Source organism: Palaemon carinicauda, chromosome 28, assembly GCF_036898095.1.
Source record: "Palaemon carinicauda isolate YSFRI2023 chromosome 28, ASM3689809v2, whole genome shotgun sequence".
Lineage (NCBI taxonomy): Eukaryota > Metazoa > Arthropoda > Malacostraca > Decapoda > Palaemonidae > Palaemon > Palaemon carinicauda.
Window position 1 is genome coordinate 36,031,773 of NC_090752.1, and position 17,066 is coordinate 36,048,838.

Sequence of the window (17,066 nt, forward strand, 5' to 3'; positions counted from 1 at the left end):
TTCGCCAGCGATCGCTACACAGGTAGGGGGTGTACTCAACAGCACCATCTGTCGTTCAGATACCCAGTACTCATTGTAAACAAAGAACTCAATTTTCTCCTCGGTCCACTGTGTCTCTATTGGGGAGGAAGGGAGGGTCCTTTAATTTATAATCACCGGGTAAGTATATTCAAAAATTTATTTTATTATCAAAATAACATTTTTCAATATTTAACTTAGCCTGTGATTATAATAGCTGATTCACACCCAGGGGGGTGGGTAGAGACCAGCAAAATATGTTTACATCATATGAGCTAAGAATTTTTATTTCATTTTAGAAGTTATCAAAATAACTAAACAAAATAAATAGGTACCTGGTAAGGAAGTCGACTTGAACAATTACTCTGCCTTTTTAAGTACGTCTTCCTTACGGAGCCTCGCGATCCTCTTAGGATGCTGAGCGACCCCTAGGATCTGAAGTATCAAGGGTTGCAACCCATACAACAGGACCTCATCAAAACCTCTAATCTAGGCGCTTCTCAAGAAATGACTTTGACCACCCGCCAAATCAACTAGGATGCGAAAGGCTTCTTAGCCTTCCGGACAACCCAAAAACAACAATAAAAACATTTCAAGAGAAAGATTAAAAAGGTTATGGAATTAGGGAATTGTAGTGGTTGAGCCCTCACCCACTACTGCACTCGCTGCTACGAATGGTCCCAGAGTGTAGCAGTTCTCGTAAAGAGACTGGACATCCTTAAGATAAAAAGACGCGAACACTGACTTGCTTCTCCAATAGGTTGCGTCGATTATACTTCGCAGAGATCTATTTTGTTTAAAGGCCACGGAAGTTGCGACAGCTCTAACTTCGTGTGTCCTTACCTTCAGCAAAGCTTGGTCTTCCTCATTCAGATGGGAATGAGCTTCTCGTATTAACAGTCTGATAAAATAGGATAAAGCATTCTTTGACATAGGCAAAGATGGTTTCTTAACTGAACACCATAAAGCTTCAGACGGGCCTCGTAAAGGTTTAGTTCGTTTTAAATAGAACTTAAGAGCTCTTACAGGGCATAAGACTCTTTCTAGTTCATTTCCAACCATACGATAAGCTTGGAATATCGAACGATTTTGGCCAAGGTCGAGAAGGCAGCTCGTTTTTGGCTAGAAAACCAAGTTGTAGAGAACATGTAGCCGTTTCAGATGAGAATCCGATGTTCTTGCTGAAGGCATGAATCTCACTGACTCTTTTAGCTGTGGCTAAGCATACCAGGAAAAGTGTCTTTAAGGCGAGATCTTTCAGGGAGGCTGATTGTAGCGGCTCGAACCTGTCTGACATAAGGAATCTTAGTACCACGTCTAAATTCCAACCAGGTGTAACCAAACGACGCTCCTTCGTGGTCTCAAAAGACTTAAGGAGGTCCTGTAGATCTTTATTGTTGGAAAGATCTAAGCCTCTGTGACGGAAGACTGATGCCAACATGCTTCTGTAACCCTTGATAGTGGGAGCTGAAAGAGATCGTTCTTTCCTCAGATATAAGAGGAAGTCAGCTATTTGAGTTACAGAGGTACTGGTCGAGGATACGGATACTGACTTGCACCAGTTTCGGAAGATTTCCCACTTCGATTGGTAGACTCTAAGGGTGGATGTTCTCCTTGCTCTAGCAATCGCTCTGGCTGCCTCCTTCGAAAAGCCTCTAGCTCTCGAGTCTTTCGATAGTCTGAAGGCAGTCAGACGAAGAGCGTGGAGGCCTTGGTGTACCTTCTTTACGTGTGGCTGACGTAGAAGGTCCACCCTTAGGGGAAGTGTTCTGGGAACGTCTACTAGCCATCGAAGTACCTCGGTGAACTTTTCTCTCGCGGGCCAGAGGGGAGCAACTAGCGTCAACCTTGTCCCTTCGTGAGAGGCGAACTTCTGCAGTACCTTGTTGACAATCTTGAACGGAGGGAATGCATATAGATCTAGATGTGACCAATCTAGGAGAAAGGCATCTATATGAACTGCTGCTGGGTCCGGGATTGGTGAGCAAAATATTGGGAGCCTCTTGGTCATCGAGGTTGCGAAGAGATCTATGGTTGGCTGGCCCCAGGTGGCCCAAAGTCTCTTGCATACATCCTTGTGGAGGGTCCATTCTGTTGGAATTATTTGTCCCTTCCGACTGAGACAATCTGCCATGACATTCAAGTTGCCTTGGATGAACCTCATTACTAGTGATATGTTTAGACCTTTTGACCAGGTGAGGAGGTCCCTTGCGATCTCGTACAACGTCAGAGAGTAGGTCCCTCCTTGCTTGGAGATGTACGCCAAAGCCGTGGTGTTGTCCGAGTTCACCTCCACCACTTTGCCTTGAAGGAGAGACCTGAAGCTTTTCCAGGCCAGACGTACTGCCAGTAGCTCCTTGCAGTTGAAATGCATTGTCCTTTGACTCGAGTTCCATATTCCCGAGCATTCCCGACCGTCTAATGTCGCACCCCAGCCTACGTCCGATGCGTCCGAGAAGAGAACGTGGTTGGGAGTCTGAACAGCCAGGGGAAGACCCTCTCTTAGGTTGATATTGTCCTTTCACCAAGTCAGACAAGACTTTATCTTTTCGGAAACCGGGATCGAGACCGCTTCTAGCGTCTTGTCCTTTTTCCAGTGAAAAGCTAGATGGTATTGAAGAGGACGAAGGTGTAGTCTTCCTAGTGACACAAATTGATCCACGGATGACAGCGTCCCTACCAGACTCATCCACAGCCTGACTGAGCAGCGTTCCTTCTTCAGCATCTTCTGGATGGATAGCAGGGCTGGGGGCTGATCGTCTTGTTGTTCAGCAACGTCCTCATCAGAGGGTTCCTCATCCGAAACTGATGAGGAAACGGCAACGGAGTGGGCAACGTCTGGCTCGCTGAATCCGGTCGCACTGGTGGATGCGTGACGGAGCCGGACGCAATATCATGGAACTGCTGCACAGTCTGTGAACTGTCAACAACCATGGGTGCGCGAGGAAGCACAGCGTCAACCCGAGACTGTCTAGACCGTCTGGGTTGTGCAGTCAACACCCTACCGGGTTGCTGAGGTTGACGCACTGCGTCAAAACAAGTCACCTCTGCTGGTTGTTGAACGTCCTGAACGTCAACAACCACCTCCAAGCGTCGCTTAACGTCAACGTGCGGCTGGCAACCCACACTGGGTCGCATCGGTGGAGGAACCACCTCAACTGGCAGACGCGAGTAGGTTACCTCAGCGTCAACAGGGCGCACAACCGACCGGTTGGAAGGTTGTTGGCCAGAAGGTTCTTCTCCGCATTTAAGTCCTCTATCAAGGACGCAAGCTAGGACTGCATGTCTTGCAGCAAAGCCCATCTAGGGTCTACGGGAGCAGGTGTGGCAACAGACGGGGTTAGCGACTGAGGCGGAACCGTTTACCATCCCTGAAAGCCTTGTTATGCGTGACATAATAGTACAGCAAAACTTCAAAGGCTCGACAACAGCTGTGAAGTTGACCTGTAAACAACTTGGAGCGTCTCCTGGCTAGGCGCCAGGGAGAGTCTACCAGAATTGAGAAGTCTATCTGGGCAGAGGCATGAACTCCCAAGCCGAGAACTTCTCTCGTGTCATATCAGACTCTCGCTCTATAAACCAGTTTAAAAGAAGGGAAAGCAAAGGCTGTATCCCCCAAACTCCTCCTGGTGAAAAACCAGTCGCCTAGCCAACGTAACGCTCTCTAGGAGAGCGAGAGAGCACTAGCTTAAAAACAACGGCTTCGAAGTAGCTAGGCCTAGTGTAAGCTCTGACGTTTAGGCGAACGAGGAGCAGCAGTTACAAAAAGATCCGGACGAAGATCCTTAAAAAAATCATCATGATTTAATTAAAGTCCATAGGAGGCTAAGCAGCTTTAGGCTCCTCTCCATCTGACAGAGTCCTCAAGGGAATATCAGTAGGAGGGAGAACAGCAACTTCCTCATCTACAGGAACCTTGTCCGATAAAAGCTGAGTCTCTCACTGGTGCATTAGTAGCGGACCAGAATGCAACGTCATGTAACTGCTTGACAGTCTGTGAACTGTCAACCACAACAGGTGCGTGAGGACGCACAGCGTCCACTCGAGACTGCTTTGACTGCCTAGACTGAGCAGTCAAAACAACTCTAGAATGCGGAGGTTGACGCACAGCGTCAAAACAAGTCAACTCCGATTGTTAGTGAACGTCTTGAACGTCAACAGGAGCATCAGCCAGTGGCCTAACGTCCAAATGCGGCTGAAAAACCACACGAGACCGCATCGAGTGTGGTTCTAAACAACCTGACTGACGTGACTAAGCTACGCCAACGTCAACAGTAAGCACAAAGGAACATTAGGTTGGCTGAAAGCCAGGATATCGATGAGATAAACGGCTAGACTCAACGGACTTATCGGCAGAATAGTCTTCCATAAGGGAGGCAAGCATATACTGCATGTTTTGCCATACAACCCCTTAAGGATCAACGGAAATGGTTGTGGTAATAGACGAGGGTAACGTCTGTGACCGCAACACTTTGCCTACAAAAAAGACTCTCGGAGTCTGTGTTACGCTTTTGTCAGGCGGCGAGCAGTTATCCTATGACTGCAAAGGGGCAGAGCTGTCCTAATGGCTGTAACCAGGACGCTGGACCTGTCCTGAAAGGACTGACTTTCGCTTAAGGGCTTCGAAACCTTGTGACAGGTTTCTTATGCGAAAAGCCTACGGATGGCGAGGAGAAACAACGTCTCTCTCGTCTTATGGTAGGGGAGATCTTGGTAAGATACACCCGATACCATAGAGGGAAAACGTCTGTTCGTTGGTCAAGGCCTCTCGAACCCATAAGTCGTTTGACATTACTTCTCCCCTGGGCTTGGGAGCATGTAAGAGGTCCCGGACTGGGTGAACGACAGGCACGAACAGACGAACCCTCGGACGCAACACTGTAACACTTTGCGCCTCGGACGCAACACTGTAACACTTTGCGCATATCACTTTATCACTTCGATTTTCTGTTTTGCACTTAATTCTACCTGAAACACGCCATTCTACCCTTCATTAAAAGGTAGTAATTGCGAAATCAGTCGTATAATGCAAGCTCATAATACCAGCAAAAAACAGAAAACATATTTTAAGATAAAAAAAAAAATCAGTGGCTGGGAAAGAGACTAAACACTAGTTCATATAACTACGTTTTCAATCTCTCATCGCACATAGCCTGGGGACGAGAATAAAAACCTAAAAACGTTTTATCCTTCCTCCCCGTACAGCGACTAGGGACGTGAGTAACACGAGAACAACGTTACCCGCTTGAACGGAACGTTTTCTCTCCTCTCTCTCCCTCCGTCTCTATCTCTCTCTCTCTTTCTCTCTTGATTTCGCACCTAAGAGAAGAGCCCAATTATATATCGTCAAAAAAACATGTTATTTGACTAAAGGAAAAAACTGAAAGGTTTTTCAAATAAAAAGTTCCTTTAAATTAGAATTTAAAACATTTAAGCTAAGAAAGAATGAACAAAACGTCAGAATCGATTTACTCTTACTGCAAAGTGAAACCGTGATACACTCTCTCTCTATCGTAACGATAGAGCGCATGTTGAACGTCCTGAACGTCAACAACTGCGTAGCATAAAAAACTAAACGTTAGTTCATCTTTGAAAACAGTACGAAGACTATCAAAGAAATTCTTTCATAAAATATTACATTTAAAAAGTTTTAAATCCTTAGCTCTTTAAAAGCTAAAGACGATATAAAGGGCTCAACGTTGATTAACTTCGGTTTCCAAGTTAGGACCGCCTACTCTCAGGAAGGGTCTATATAAACAAAGCATTAAAATTTATTTTTATATGTTTATAAAAAATGGAAAGTTAATCGAAGAGGCCTAATAAAGGCGGAGAGATATAAAATATATAGAGGAAAATCTATAACGTGATAAGATAATTACTAAAAGCCTAAACACACTTCCGTCTAAGGGAAGGGTCGGCCATTTAAAAGTGAAAGAAAGTCCATACTCTCTTTGTCACCATAATTAAATCTATCCAAAACGAGTTCAAGATTTAAGATGAAGATAAAACACCTGCATAGCGAAAGCTCAAAACTAGAATAGTGTACTTCACCAAATAGTTGTGAAAACAAATCCAGTTAGCAACAGCGAATTAGTAGGTCTTGCCGGTAGCCCGACAGAGAGAAAATTGAGTTCTTTGTTTACAATGAGTACTGGGTATCTGAACGACAGATGGCGCTGTTGAGTACACCCCCTACCTGTGTAGCGATCGCTGGCGAATTTTTCCGTAGAGTTTTTCTGTCGAGCAACAGAGTTGCAGCTATTATAATCACCGGCTAAGTTAAATATTGAAAAACACAAACGTAGAGATTTGATTAAAAAAAATGTAAGATGCAGCATAAAAAACAGGATGTGTAAAGAAAAGAAAAATTTATTATGTAAATGTAAGGGGGATTACAGTAATTAAAACATATCTTTGGAGGAGGCAGTGAACACAAATATGTCCACAATAATTTGTCGGATTGCAATGAATTTAGGAAAAAAAAATTGAAGGATATAAGGAGGGGGTATACTGATAGAGGTTAAAGCGTTAGTAAATGTAGCAGTGGAAGGGAGACAAAAACCTTTGAAGCCCTTGGGATAAAAATTGACAAGTATCATTAACTTTAGATTACCTGTATGTGTTTCAGGTTTGCAACATTCAATACTTTAACAGGCCTAAGCATTTCCTGGTAGTTGGAAGTCAGCCATAAAAATAAAAAGGGACAAGGATGACATTTTTGGACATCTCACTCCGGTAGCACCTAAAATATCCCACCTTCCTATGCAAAGTGGTTTGCATGAGAACTTTAAATTTCTCTTGATACCTTCAAGCAGAGTAGTGTCAGCACTATCCTTTCAGTGTCTGATAACAAATTGGCTATATTTTCCAAATGCTTGCATACAACTTGACCTTGTAGCTGGTTAACTTCAATGCTGGATGTACATTTATACATCAGAACTAAGTAAGAAAACAGGAGTTATCATGAATGCTTTAGTGGGCACCAGAATCCCATAACTGCTGTTGAATCTATTTACCAGTGCACTTCCCCCACTTTGTGGGATAGCCAACATCAAAGAAACAAACAAAAGGGGATTTTTCCTCTCTTTGCTCCTCCCAGCCTAACGAAGGATTCAGTCGAGTTTGGCTGGTACTGTTAGGTGCCACAGCCCACCCTCCCCCGTTATCCACCACAAATGAAGTTTCATATGCTGAATCCCCTACTGCTGCTACCTCAGCAGTCATCAAGGCAACCAGAGGAAGCAGCAGGGATGACTGGAACTGTCACAATCGCTCGCCATTCATTCCTATTCCTAGCACGCTCCCTTGCCTCTCTCACATCTATCCTCCTATCACCCAGAGCTTCCTTCACTCCATCCATCCACCCAAACCTTGGCCTTCCTCTTGTACTTCTCCCATCAACTCTTGCATTAACCACCTTCTTCAGCAGACAATCACTTTCCATTCTCTCTACGTAGCCAAACTGTCTCAACACATTTATATCCACTCTAGCTGCTAAATCACTTTTTAAACCCATTTTCACCCTCACTACTGCGTTCCTAACCCTATCAAACAGATACACCAGCCATGCTCCTCAGACACTTCATCTCGAACACATTCAATTTCTGTCTCTTCGTCACTTTCATTTCCCAAAATCCATACATCCCAGTTGGCACAATCACATTCACATATAGAACTCTCTTTACATTCATTCCTAACCCTATATTCTTCACCACTCCCTTCACTGCCCCCAACACTTTACATCCTTCATTCACTCTCTTGACGTACATCTGCTTCCATTTGCTACAACAACAGACCCCACGTACTTAACCTGACCTACTTCCTCAAGTAACTCTCCATTCAACCTATCACTACCCTTCCTTCTCGTGAATCTCATAACTCTCAACTTCCTTCCTTCATATACCCTTCCAAACTCTGTCACTAATTGACCATGCTTCTCTTCCAAGTCTGCAACCAGTACAGTATCATCCACAAACAACAACTGATTTACCCCCACGCAAGAACATTCTTGCCTATCAGTTTCAATCTTCGACCAAACACTTGAGCATTCACTTCTCTCGCCACTCCATCAACAAAGAAATTGAACAACCATAGCAACATCACACATAAACTGTCTCAGCCGCACTCTAACTGGAAACCACTTGCTCACTACATTTCCTATCCTAAAACATGCTATACTGCCTATGTAGAAACCCTTCACTGATTGAAACTACCTTCCACCAATTCCATATAACCTCGTCACAATCCACATCGCTTCCCTATCAACTCTATCATTAGCTTTCTTCAGATCCATAAATGCAACATACACCTTGCCTTTTGCCAAATATTTCTCGGATATCTGCCTAACTAAAAATCTGATTCATACATCCCCTACCTCTTCTAAAACCACCCTGTACTTCTAACACTGCATTTTCTGTTTTATCCTATAAATTAGTACTCTACCATACATTTTTCCAACCACACTCAGGAACTAATATCCCTTGAATTACAACACTCATGCACATATCCCTGACCTTTACATTGTGGTACAATATATGCGCACACAGTCTACTGGTATCATTGACAACATAAAACACATGTCAACACAAAATTACCCCAGATGTTCCTCAGACACTTGACTACATACTATTTCATATTTAAGGATGAAGGATAAAACTGTCTTCTGACAACTTATTAATAATAAATAGATAAAATATTTAGATATACACCATTCAAGAAATCCTATCTATTTTTATTTCCTTTTCTTATTACTGTCCACCCCTCTGCTTCATCTTGTAACTGCTGCTTCTCTAACTCTGTTAATTCTCTTTCTGGCTCCTCACAATTTCCATCATTCAACTGTAATCCAGATACATCTGCCTCCATACCAGAAACGTCACCCTGTTGAATAAAGACAAAATTAATGAAATTTTAACCTAAACCTTCAAAACATACAAGGATTAAATCATCATTGACTTAAATATTAAACCCAGTTCTTTTTCAGTTAGCTCAGTAGCAGCTTATACAGTAAATGGGAGAAAATTAACATAAAGTAATGGCCTTCTGCAGAATTTTACTTTCACTAAGAAACATTTGATAAAATAGGTAGTAATGATAATATCAATTTGCATAATATAGTTGAGTTTATGTATATGCTAATGCCAAAAAGTCACCCTTTAATCTACAAAATATGATTACATGAATTTGAAAATGCAAATTTTCTCCATCAAAATCCTATCCAGTCTTTAAATTTTATTCCATTTTTTTTCTATTTCAGATCATTATTACAATATATGTAAAATACATCAATCTGCAACTCCTGAATAAATCAAAATGTTATGTGGTTGCAGTCGAGTTTATTTGTATGAAATGGAAAGAATATTTTTCATTTTTCCCCTTCAAAATTCACAGTAATATGACAAATTCGAAGATAATTTGTATTTTTCCTAACCATACAAACCTTAGCTATTTACAAAGGGTATTACTTTTAGCGTAGCTGAAATGGCGAGCCATTAGAATTTAACGAGGGTGTATTACCCCCGCGCTAGTTAGCGGGGGGGTAGGGGAGTGGTAGCTAGCTACCCCTCCTCCCCCTCACACACAGGTGAATACTCACTTTCACTTAGAGGTAGGACTTGTCTTGGGGGACAGGGCTGGCGGGCAAATATGTGTAAATAGCTAAGGTTTGTATGGTTAGGAAAAATACAAATTATCTTCGAATTTGTCATTTGTTCCGTAACCGAAATACAAACCACGCTATTTACAAAGGGTGACTTATCCCTTAGGAAGGGTGGAAAGTCCCCAGCCATACTGGCTTTGGCTTTACCCGGGGACTCAGAATCCGAGTGAGTCGCACTCGAGAAAAGGAGTCCCTGCACCTCACAAGTTCCTTGCACCGCAAGGAACCATGTGGCCTACGTAAGCTTGTGTGTGAAGGAAGAAGTGTGACCCGTCTTAGGCAGTTGACCTGGAGTTCCAGAAGGAACTCTGGGTTAGGACGTTCCCAATACCACCTCGTCAGGGTATGGGGGACGCGACAGTATTGACTCAATACTCGGAACACAAGGAAGCATGGTTTACCTGCAGAGGTTCGAGGTCAGCTATGCAGAGACCAGGATGCTGCTTCCCCGTAGAGGGGATGATGAAGAAAGAAGTAAGGGCCAGACATACTTCTTTCGTTCATGCAGACTAAAACCTGATAACAATGCCCTCAACCTTCTGCTACCTGTCCAAAAAGGAGCCTGAGGTTAGACCAGCTGTTGTGTAGCCACCACAGAGCGATAGAAAACGTATCGAGACTCCTGTGGGTCACGCCCTGCAGGAAGCGGGCTGCGAAGGTCATCAGACGCTTCCAGACTCCAGCTTGTAGCACCTGCGTCACAGAGTAGTATTACTCGAAGGCGAGGGACGTTGCGATGTATCCAACATCGTGCTGTAGGGAGACGTGACGGGGGAGGGTCTGAAGACAGGTCGAGATGAATGTCCTTGAGTCCGGGCTGAAGAGGTGTACTGGTGACTCTCCCCCCATGTCCTCCTTGTGTTCCCAAATCGGCTGCAACTGAGGCCAAACTGCAGCTGTTCCCAGCGCTAACCTCTCGATTCCTGTACTGGCAAGAAAGAGAAGGTCTTGGGACATCAGACACAGAATGGAGACTCAAAATCTTGAATGAATCGGACCGAAGGGTCGGGACCCTCAGATTCTGAGTCTAGCCAACAACTCAGGAGCGAGCCTGAATGTTGCCTTCCCCTCTTCCTTAGAAAGGGGGGGAGTAGTAAGAGACCAAGAAGATTGCTTACACACTGGCCGTGGCCAGAGTGAGCAGAAGACCCAAGGCGGAATACAATCCGAGGCCTGTCGTAAAAGGGTCTTGAGAAGATCTCTTAAAGGACTAAAAGTCCGAGCCATGCTCCAAGTTGGAGGTCTTCCTCCGACTAGGGCAGGGACGATCGTAGCTTCGCATGAGCGAGAATAGATCCAGCGGGCAGGAAAAAGTTATTCCTTTAAGCCTGAAGGTCAGGGAAAGGCTGAGCGACAGGCTTCATTGCCAAGAGCGGAAAGGAGTTTCCTCCCGCCGAAAGGCAATAAGACCGTTATTGCTGGAGAAGAGGCCTCACGGGAAGAGGTATATCTCCCACGGCACCAACCACCTTAGACTCTTCACTTTGCCTGGGAGACCCCTGTGGATGACTATCGCAGATGACGCGACCTCCGTACCGCGACTGTAGCGGGTTGTCTCTTCTAGAGGAGGAAGCGTAGTGTCTCCAGGCATGAAGCCGAAGCGACGCCCCGGTTCGGGAGAGATGTCGCAGTGTGGTTGCTTGAGTAGCCTGCGCCGTGGGAGAAGCTCTCCCGGGAGTTCCGTCAGGGGAAGCAGAGGGTCCAGAAACCGTTCTGCGCATAGTCCCAGTGGAGCTCTCCCATTGAAAGGTTGACAGACAACCTGGTTTTGTTGAGACCCATTGTCCGCAGACAAAAAGGAGGGAAGACGCAGGCGTTGAAGTTGTCCCACCATCACCGGAATGCATCTTGCCAGAGTCTCGGGGTCTGAGACTGGGGGGAAAACTAGCGGAAGCTTGAGGTTCCAAGCTGTCGCGATCAGGTCCCCCAGATCAGCACTTGCTGGTTACCCAAGGTCAAAGACCCCTAGGTACACTCTCTCTATGAGGCTCTGCTTGGATAGTCTGAGAGAAACATTCCCCTGCCTGGAATGAGAGAGCCGATGGTGGAATTGAGAGAATCTCAATCATCCCGGTATCTCTACTGCAAGATGTGAAGGTGTGAAAATGCGTCCCCTGCTGGTTAGCATGAAGTCGACACGCAACGGGGCGACTTGGCAGGAGCGGTAGGACTGAAGAGGGGCCAGACTAAGGCCCTTAAGCCTGCCTGAATGATGGAGAGGTATCCTTCAGGTCTTGACCATAGGCCTGGACCGGAACATGCCCCCCCCCCTTTCCTTTGACGAGTCCGAGAACCGCATCAAGAATGTGGGGAAAGGACGAGAATATCTACTACCATCAAGAGGCTCCATAGGTCAACACCCATTGCAGGTTTAATAGTTCCGCTGGTCCCATAGGGCCAGGGAGTCCGGTTAAACATTGCCTGAAGCCACCGGAACTTGGATCGCCCCACATGGAACTTATCCTGAGGCGACCGTTCGGACTATAAACGGGTCAATGAGGAAAGAAGAACTAGGAAACGTTCCAAGGTAGGGCTGAAAACTCTGCTTGACTGAGAACAGGTACTGCGACTCTCCTCAGTCTTGCCACAGTCAACCGAAAGGAAGGCTCGGAGGATGTGGTAACAGAATCTGGCGTCCCCAGGTGGTCACCCATCCAAGTGCCGACGTTGCTTAACCTCGCTGGACGGACGAGAAGCGGGGTTTCCAACGTGGTAAGGCGGTTGACTCAATATCATGGCCAGATACTCCAGATGTTGAGGCAGAGGAAGAGAAGGCTCCAAGCAAAATACCATGAGCCCACACTCATGGTCAGCATTCGGAAGCTTTTCCCGGCGCTGAAGAAGGTCGAAACCCGAGCCTACCGGAGTTGACCAGCCCTCCAAACAGCAGAGGAGGCGGAAGTCTGCACCTGAGCGGCCAAGAGGAAGGCAGGGAGAGTTCTCTGGGGAAACAAACCTGCTATGCCACGGCGGGATAGCCACACTGCATCATAAGCAGGAATACTTGCAGTTTAGGCTGAATTCGACGAGCACCCTGGAAGATGGATGGAATGGAAACTGAAAGTACCCGTCCTTCCGATCCAGGGTTAAAGGAGTCCTGTCGCCTCGTTACCAGTCTGATCGATTCTGCTGGTCTACGCTGGCCGAAGTTTGTTCGACAAACTTGATCAGGGCTGAGAGGTCGACTATGGACATCCCCTCTCAGATCCTTCCTTACAAGAAAGGATCGACTGAGGGGGCCGGGGGTAAAGCCGTCGATGATCCTAAGGAAGACCTTCGCCTAAGGTATGGATCATTCTGCCCAACCGGGCAACTCTGCTGATGCTATGGCATAGAGGTTCAGAGACACTGAATTCGCTGACAGAGACGGCAGGCGCGATATCCTTGGCTACTCACAGAGATTGTGCGGGAATGGGCATCGGGAAGCTGTCATTCGGATGAGTAACCTTAAGCATCCTCCCAGCGAAAAAAAAAACCTGCAATCCTAGAGTTCGTGAACTCCTTTTAGGACTATGCCCCCCCGGGGGAGTCTCCCGTGCCATCTGTTCCTGACAGGAGGAAACTGCAATTGGACACCTTGTCCCAGTTGTCGTAGCCGATAACTTAGGCCGACGTGGTTGAAAGAAAAGGGAGCTGGAGCCCTGCAGAGTCTGGAAGAAAGCGCCTTGGAGGAGTGAAACCGGAAGTCGATTTACTCCGCACAGCAGATGTTTAAGTCTCTGTCCTTGGGCAAAGACAAAACTCTTCTCAAGGATGGAAGGGTGTCTGAGGTCGTTGACCTCCACAGATGAGACACCCGAAGGAAGCCTTCAGTCAGTGCGTCCAGATGGTAAAACATCGAGCTTGTCCGCAAGTAGATACTTAACGACGAAAGGCCAAGGTGCCTGAGCTCGAGAGGAGGAAAGTACCCTTGATCTTCCTGTAGCTTCCTTGAACCAAACCTCGGGCCGTAACCGAGGAGGGAAAGGACCTGGTAAGCTCCCAGAGGAAGAGGTAAGCAGTCACCCCTTGTCCGATGGAGAAATCTTCAACGGAAAGCCCCCCCGCCAAAAATCCTTCCAGGGCGGGAGAAGGGGAGAGTACTCGTGCAGGAGAGGGGACCCTCGAGACCGACCTCTTGGGAACCAACTTCGCCCTGGGGGAAGTCACCACGAAGTCCACTCCTCTCTTTCTCTTCAGCGTAGGAGAGACAGCCGCTGGTTTGTTACCCTGGCCGGTGAGTGCTGGTTTCATAACCCTCATTAACGCCCGTGCCAGCGGATCAAACCATGTCTGCTGCTCCAAGGACACAGAGTCCGAAATCCTCGCTAAGGTGAAAGGGATCGGGCGATCCTTTGGAGAGGACACGACGGTTCCTGCCTGAAAAGAAGGTGGGAAGAATGCTGTACTGACCTGTCTTCATCCTGCACTACCAACCTGTGCTTGGATGGAGGTGATCCCGAGTGCCGCCTAGGAGCACGCGTCCCTGCTGCTACCACCGGCTGTGGAATTCGCCGCGAACTATGGTCGCGCGAGGGCGAACGGTCGCGCAAAGGCGAATGGTCGCGCGGGCGCACAGGCGAGTGGTCGCGCGGGCGCGCAGGCGAGCGGTCGCGCGGGCGCGCCGGCGAGCGATCGCGCGGGGCGCGCGGGCGCGCCGGCGAGCGATCGCGCGGGCGCGCCGGCGAGCGATCGCGTGGGCGCGCCGGCGAGCGATCGCGCGGGCGCGCCGGCGAGCGATCGCGCGGGCGCGCAGGCGAGCGATCGCGCGGGCGCGCAGGCGAGCGATCGCGGAGGCGAGCGATCGCGCGGGCGCGCAGGCGAGCGATCGCGCGGGCGCGCAGGGGAATGGGCGTGACGGCGAGGGATCGTGCTGCCGCGTAGGTGAAGAAGATCGCTGGCGGTAAGCGATGGCGAGCAGCATGTGTAGGTGAATGATCGCGTGATAGGGTGCGATGGTGATCAGCATCCGCAAGAGGGCGAGCGTTCAGGGTTGTGCGATGAGGAGCAGCATGCGTAAGCGGGCAATCGTTCAGGGTTGTGCGATGGCGAGCAGCATGCGCAGGTGAATGATCGCGTGAAAGGGTGCGATGGTGATCAGCATCTGCAGGAGGGCGATCGTTCAGGGTGGTGCGATGAGGAGCAGCATGCGTAAGCGGCCAATCGTTCAGGGTTGTGCGATGGCGAGCAGCATGCGCAGGTGAATGATCGCGTGAAAGGGTGCGATGGTGATCAGCATCTGCAGGAGGGCGATCGTTCAGGGTTGTGCGATGAGGAGCAGCATGCGTAAGCGGGCAATCGTTCAGGGTTGTGCGATGGCGAGCAGCATGCGCAGGTGAATGATCGCGTGAAAGGGTGCGATGGTGATCAGCATCTGCAGGAGGGCGATCGTTCAGGGTGGTGCGATGAGGAGCAGCATGCGTAAGCGGGCAATCGTTCAGGGTTGTGCGATGGCGAGCAGCATCTGCAGTTGAGGGTCGCGCGATGGCGGTCAGCATCTGCAGTTGAGGGTCGCGCGATGGCGGTCAGCATCTGCAGTTGAGGGTCGCGCGATGGCGGTCAGCATCTGCAGTTGAGGGTCGCGCGATGGCGGTCAGCAGCTGCAGTTGAGGGTCGCGCGATGGCGGTCAGCATCTGCAGTTGAGGGTCGCGCGATGGCGGTCAGCATCTGCAGTTGAGGGTCGCGCGATGGCGGTCAGCATCTGCAGTTGAGGGTCGCGCGATGGCGATCAGCATCCGCAGTTGAGCTAGTAGCTGGCGAACCATGTTCCTTCAGAAGTGTTGGAGAACGTTGGTGTGCCAGCTGTAACACACGTGGGCGATCTGGAGATCGCTGGCGAGCTGATGATCGCTGGCGAGCTGATGATCGCTGACGAGCTGACGATCGCTGGCGAGCTGATGATCGCTGACGAGCTGATGATCGCTGACGAGCTGATGATCGCTGACGAGCAGAAGGCTACGCGTGGAAGCCTGCGCAAAGAAGAAGAGTCCTTGACCCCGACCTGAACCGAAGTTCTAGATCGCGAGGGCGAACGTGGGCGCACAGGGCACGTAACAGGAACCACAGGGAAGATCATCTTGAAAGCGCTGACGAACAGGAGAGCGCTGACGAACAGAAGGGCGCGCAGGGAAACCCTGACACGCAAGGGAAGAACCCCCGTGGGGGCAACCCTTTGCCCCGAAGGGATCGTTGTCCGCCGGGAGACTGATGTCCGTCGGAAGACCGCTGTCCGTCGGGAAGACCGTTGTCCGTCGGGAAGACCGTTGCCCGTCGGAAGACGAGATTAGACTGCTGTCCATCTGCACCAAGACGGAAGATCGAGAAAAAGAAGTTGTAGGCTGCAAACGGAGATTCAAAAAGGCGCCTCAAGCACCCTTATAGGGAGATGAGAGGCCCTTACGACGAGGCGGACGGAGGGCCATACGGCGAGGGAGGCCAACAGCAACAGAAGAAACCTCCGAAGAGGAGTCTCTATGAGTGTACTCTCTCGCGAACGAAAGAGAAACACTTCGTGGAAGAGACTGGTCAGCCAGTGACCTAAGAGGGGCAATCCTCCGAAGAGGAGCTCCTGCAGTTGCCCAGCCCCTTGAGCGAAACTGCAGGTGCGACCGCTCAGCACCAAGAGCATAGTCGCACGAAAAAAAGGCAAGAGAAGAACCCCCCAAAAGAGGAAAAGCTCAAGCCTGGACAGGAAAAAACTTCCCTCGGAAGGAAAGTTATCCGCCCAAGGAGGCAAGCCTCCTGACTGTTCTAAAATGAACTGGAGAGCTGTCCGTCGACACGGGAGTACTACCAGTAGAAGGAGACACGCCCCTGACGACAATACAAGGGGGGAGGCAGCAACAGCCGAATCCCCAGGACTCAACCAGACAGCTCACACCGTTGCTATATTACAGAAACGAACTAGATCGGTAACTGTAAAAAAAAATAAAACAAATAATATTAGTACACATTCATTCCCTCGGGAAGGCTCCGAAGAGGAATCCCGAGGAAAAGGAACAAGAATTACACAACAGGCACGTGCCCTCACAACCACTTACACTCGCGGAAGGAGAGCTGTAACCAAAACAGAATTATAACAATTATAATTATGTAACTATGTAATTATGTAATTTAAAAATGAATGAACACTAAAGAAAAAACGAAAACCCCGAAAGGAATCGTTCTACAAGCTGAAAAATTAACAACTACAATTAGATTCATAAACTAATTGAGACAAAATGTACGGCGTAGCAACCCCACCCACACGGGAAGGAAGCTACAAGGGCGTAGTAAAACATAGTAAAAGGGTGAACGACCTCAAGAGAGAGAGAGAGAGAAAGACCGAAGTCAAACTCGATCGCAACCCATAAAATTAGGCCGTGGTGGCCTAACTGCCGAGGCCTCCACGTAGATATCGTACACTACACA

The 17,066-nt window shown here is 48.3% G+C and overlaps 1 protein-coding gene across 1 annotated transcript in view; it reads right to left on the bottom strand.

Annotated features, from left to right (window-relative positions):
• Positions 1 to 8,678: 8,678 nt before the first annotated feature.
• The window catches only part of LOC137621502 (pre-rRNA-processing protein TSR2 homolog), a 41,082-nt gene continuing 32,694 nt past the window's right edge, over positions 8,679 to 17,066 (bottom strand). Inside the window, exon 5 of the mRNA XM_068351854.1 lies at positions 8,679 to 8,898. Within this exon, the coding sequence (XP_068207955.1) occupies positions 8,740 to 8,898 (159 nt within the window). The 3' untranslated portion in view covers positions 8,679 to 8,739. The remainder of the gene's footprint in view (positions 8,899 to 17,066) is intronic.